This window comes from Austrofundulus limnaeus, unplaced genomic scaffold, assembly GCF_001266775.1.
Source record: "Austrofundulus limnaeus strain Quisiro unplaced genomic scaffold, Austrofundulus_limnaeus-1.0 Scaffold57, whole genome shotgun sequence".
NCBI classification, from domain to species: Eukaryota; Metazoa; Chordata; class Actinopteri; order Cyprinodontiformes; family Rivulidae; genus Austrofundulus; species Austrofundulus limnaeus.
The window spans coordinates 2,224,773-2,229,046 of record NW_013952459.1 but is presented as its reverse complement, the minus strand read 5'-3'; the positions used below and the strand labels follow the sequence as shown (position 1 = coordinate 2,229,046).

General features: G+C 37.2%; 1 protein-coding gene across 1 annotated transcript in view; it reads left to right on the top strand.

Annotated features, from left to right (window-relative positions):
- Positions 1-4,274, top strand: part of rgs3a (regulator of G protein signaling 3a) — a gene marked incomplete at its 3' end in the record, with an annotated part of 147,087 nt that overhangs the window by 19,727 nt on the left and 123,086 nt on the right. The window contains 1 exon segment of the mRNA XM_014009397.1: positions 702-770. Coding sequence (XP_013864851.1) covers positions 702-770 — 69 coding nt within the window.

Sequence of the window (4,274 nt, the reverse complement as noted above, 5' to 3'; positions counted from 1 at the left end):
CAAGGACAGAAAGGCAGATGTGGCAGTGGAAGGTGTCAAAGCAGTTTGGGGAAAAACAAAGTAAAGAACAAAAAAAAAAAAAGAAAACGATTAATCGATTATTAAATTAGTCATCGATTATTTTAATAATCGATTAGTCGTCGATTAATCGATAAATACATGGCAGCCCTACTTGTAAGTATTCAGTTTGCAGAGCAACTTGTTCATTTATGAAAATATGTTGTTTTACAAGTTGTATTTACAGTAAAATACCAACATCATCAGAAAAAAATGTTGAATTAAAACAAAATAATTTTGAGATTTGGACCTCCCAACCTTCATTTTAATAAAACATATCTTGTTGTTCTACAACGACAAGAACAAAAATATATATTTTTTGCACTAAAATGGATCTTTGTGCATCCTGTGGTGATTCACTCGTGAGCCAAAAGTAAACTATTGGCAACACCTCAATCAATACGTCAAATTAATCTATTCTTGTTCAAAACTGCAGATCTCAGAACTCAACAGAAACTTGGCTTGTTTCTGAGCAGAAGAAAGCCTCAAAATTACAATTTTTTTTACCACAGTTGCTGTTCTGCATCAGATACAGACAGATCTGCTTTCAGTTTTGTCTCTACATTCAATTCTATATCTGATTGACCTCTGTCAGAAATCCACTTTGTGCTGTATTTGAACAAATCCTCTCTCTTTGTTGGCAGTGCAGTCAGTGAAGGGGACCTTCAGAAGAGACTCCTCTTTACAGTGTGGAACTCTGACTCTACAACAAGGTACCTGCTGAGAAATCTGAAGATGGTGATTAGTGTTGATGATAATAGAACTGACACAGAATAATTAACATGTTGCACTTTGTTTTAGCAATTAAAGTCAGATTTAGTATCTGATTTTTTTAAGTTGCAGCAGAACAAGAACACCACGTGTGCACAAACATAAAGCTTCCTGTTGGGTTAACTAAATGCCTCTCCCCCAACAGCTGCATGCAGTGTGTGTTTGTATTTGTGTCTGAGTCTGGCAGAGTGAGTGTGTTGTTTGCTCTCCTGCTTCAGCAGACTTCAGCTGAAACAGGGTCATTGGCTGTTTGGTCGAATGAATCACATGTGATTCTGAGCTAAACTGTATTGAGAGGAGTGGGGAGGAAAAAAGCATTGTGCACAGGGAACACAGAAATACGCTATTTTGAGCATTTTTTTTACTATCCATCCATCCATCCATTTTCTGTACACGCTTCTTCCTTTTTCAGGGTTGCGTGGGTCACTGGTGCCCATATCCAGCAGTCACAGTGCGAGGGGCGGGGTACACCCTGGACAGGTCGCAAGTCCATCACAGGGCCAATTTTTTTTACTAGTAAAAACTTTTTCTATCAAATGTAATTATCCAATTTTTTCTTTTTTTAATATGAAACATTTTTCTGCCTGGAGTTTAATAAAATCAGGAAGTCTTTTTCAAGATAAAGATCTGTTCTTAGGACAGTTTCTGGAACACAGAATAATTACATAGTTTTCATTTTGGTACAAATTAAGCATGCTTCATGCCAGATGTTTTCATTGTATTAATTTGGCAAAATCATGTTGCAGCAAAATTTATGGTAAAGATTGCATTGCATCATTTTGCTACAGTCTCCCATTCTGAGCAGCACATTAGCGACAGTAGAAAGGAAAAACTCAATTGTAACCAGAAGAAACCTCCAGCAGAACCAGGCTCAGAACAGGACAGGTGGCCATCTGCCTTGACCAGCTGGGTTTGAGGGGACAGGAAAGAGACACAGACAAACACAGAAGGACTGGTTTAGGTGTTTTCTGGAAGAGAGACAAAGCAAAACATTTTGATAGCAATAGTTACAACAACAAACATGTAGAGGAGAGAGACTAATAACAGGAACAGAGTGAGGAAATGTGGTCAGTTTGTCCTCCAGCAGTCTAAGCCTATAGCAGCAGCACTAAGGAATAACTCAGGAAACCTAAGCCAAACTATAGGATTTATCAAACAGGAAAATCTTAAATCTAGTCTTAAACGTAGACAGAGTGTCAGCCTCACGGGCAGAAACTGGAAATTGGTTCCACAAGAGAGGAGCTTAATAACTGAAAGCTCTGCCACCAATTCTCAGTTATAGTGTAAAGAAACTGAGAAATAAAATCGCTATACACATTGCTTTATTATTTGTTCATATACTTCAACACTTGCTAAATTTTCATTGACCATGAAAATGCACAAATTAGAATTTTGAAAATAAATTTGCTCAATGGAAACACGTCAATTTCGAAAAAAAAATTATGTTTTTCAACAAAATGTTTTTGCGCTAGGATGAGGTGGTTTTTCGGCCGTATCGAAATTGGTGTTTTTCGCAAAACTGCAATGGAAACACTTTATTCGCATCACGGGAGTCACGTGATCAACAACCGGCTGTTTCTACTGGCAAAAAAGATGACGACGAAGAAGACAACAGGAAGTAGAAGTAGTAGTAATATTACAGAAGTAGTATAAAATAGTAAACTCACCGACTACAGTTTCCCAAAAACACAGCATACGTAGCCGCTCCCAAGTAGGGGCTTATCGCTGGAAAGCCTCGATAAAAGACGCCGACGTCTCCTCTGATGGCTGATGATGAGCGCTAGTGTCACGGTAGCAACATGCTATGTGTTTGCATCCATTGCTGCCATGTTTGTAATGACTTATCGCGAGAACAAACATATTCATGCGTGACTTTAATAGCATTTCTTACTTAATGGAAACACTGCAGTTGCGAAACTGTGTTTTTCGACATTAACAGAATATCGACAAAGTTTTGCGCACATTTGAAATGGAAATGCAGCTACTGAGCCATTTTTATGTTCCATTGTGGGTTTTCAAGTTTATACTTACTTCACAGTTAAACCAGGGCAGCATATGTTCATTTTAGCTGAGCAGCAATCATCTGACCAGTTTCACCAACAGCTGCATTTTCAGCACCTCCTTTAAAAATGTCACAAGACTAAGATGTTGAGATCATGCTTATGTGCACTAGGGTAAATATCAAAGTACTAGTTTTGGTAATATCTGAAACAGGGAATCATGCTTTCTTGTGTACAAACAAGGCTGCAGATGAACATGACCAATGTGTAATTATTACCAACAAACCTGCCTTCTGTGCTCCCTGCAGGGCTGATCTTTAGCCCCACAGCACCTGTGTTCATCTCAGAAGCAATAACAAGATCCTGCTGAAATGTCATGCAATGCGCTTATTCATCACGCCCTGCTGTTGTGCTGCTGCTGTTGGGGAAGTTGTCTAAGTGACTGCCTCTTCAGCAAATCCTCTTAAACACCACTGAGCATTTGCCAAAGTACTGCTGCAACAAAGCTCAACTGATCTTTTCATGACTACTTCAACCTTCGTCATGTAAAGACAAAATAACAACATCTTGTTTTCCCCTACACAATCTTTTAAAATACATTTTACAAATTTTTTGTGTCTTAAGAAAAAAAATAGTGGATTATTAATATATACTGAGTAATTCCTTCAATTCATATTTATACACACTAATTATTGCATTTGACAATAACTACACAATTAAGAAGTGAATAAAAGTGGTGCAGTGTGGTTTTAAGTATGTATGCTTGTTATGGACAAGATGCTGGTTGATGCTCAATGGGATTATAATTTGTTCAGACTTGCCCTGTACCTTAACCTGGACTAAAATCTATTATTGATTCCATTTTGTGGAAAAACTGATTTATTTATTAATCATTATTTGCATACCGTATTTTTAAGATGAGACAAAAATGTGAACCTATTAATGAACTCTAGAGCTACTGTTTTAATGTGATGATTTTCCAGTTGTTTGGTACCTTTTTTTTACTGAATGCAGAAAAGCTGCAGGTCAGAAGTTCATTTATCCTGACGTCCAGTTTTGTCATCAGAACAGCATCAGCAGCTGCACGGCTTGTTTCCAGCTGTGAGCTTGTCCAGATCTATTTTTCTCATGTGTGCAAAACTGAACTTGCACTCTGCAACAACACAGCCACACAAACTGTCCTAACTCAAGAATATAATTCAAAAATAAAGATTTTATTTTCAGTAGTCATTTTAATGAAATGGATTTTTCATAGATTTGAATCAAATCCATAGTTCATTGTCTTTAATATGGGTAGTTGTCTTGCAGACATTATGGATAAACAACTCAAACCTGTTTTATTTATGTTTAGCAGAGTTGTGTTTATGACATACAATGGTTTGCAAAAGTATTCATACCCCTTGAACTTTTCCATATTTTGTCACATTACAACCACAAACATAAATA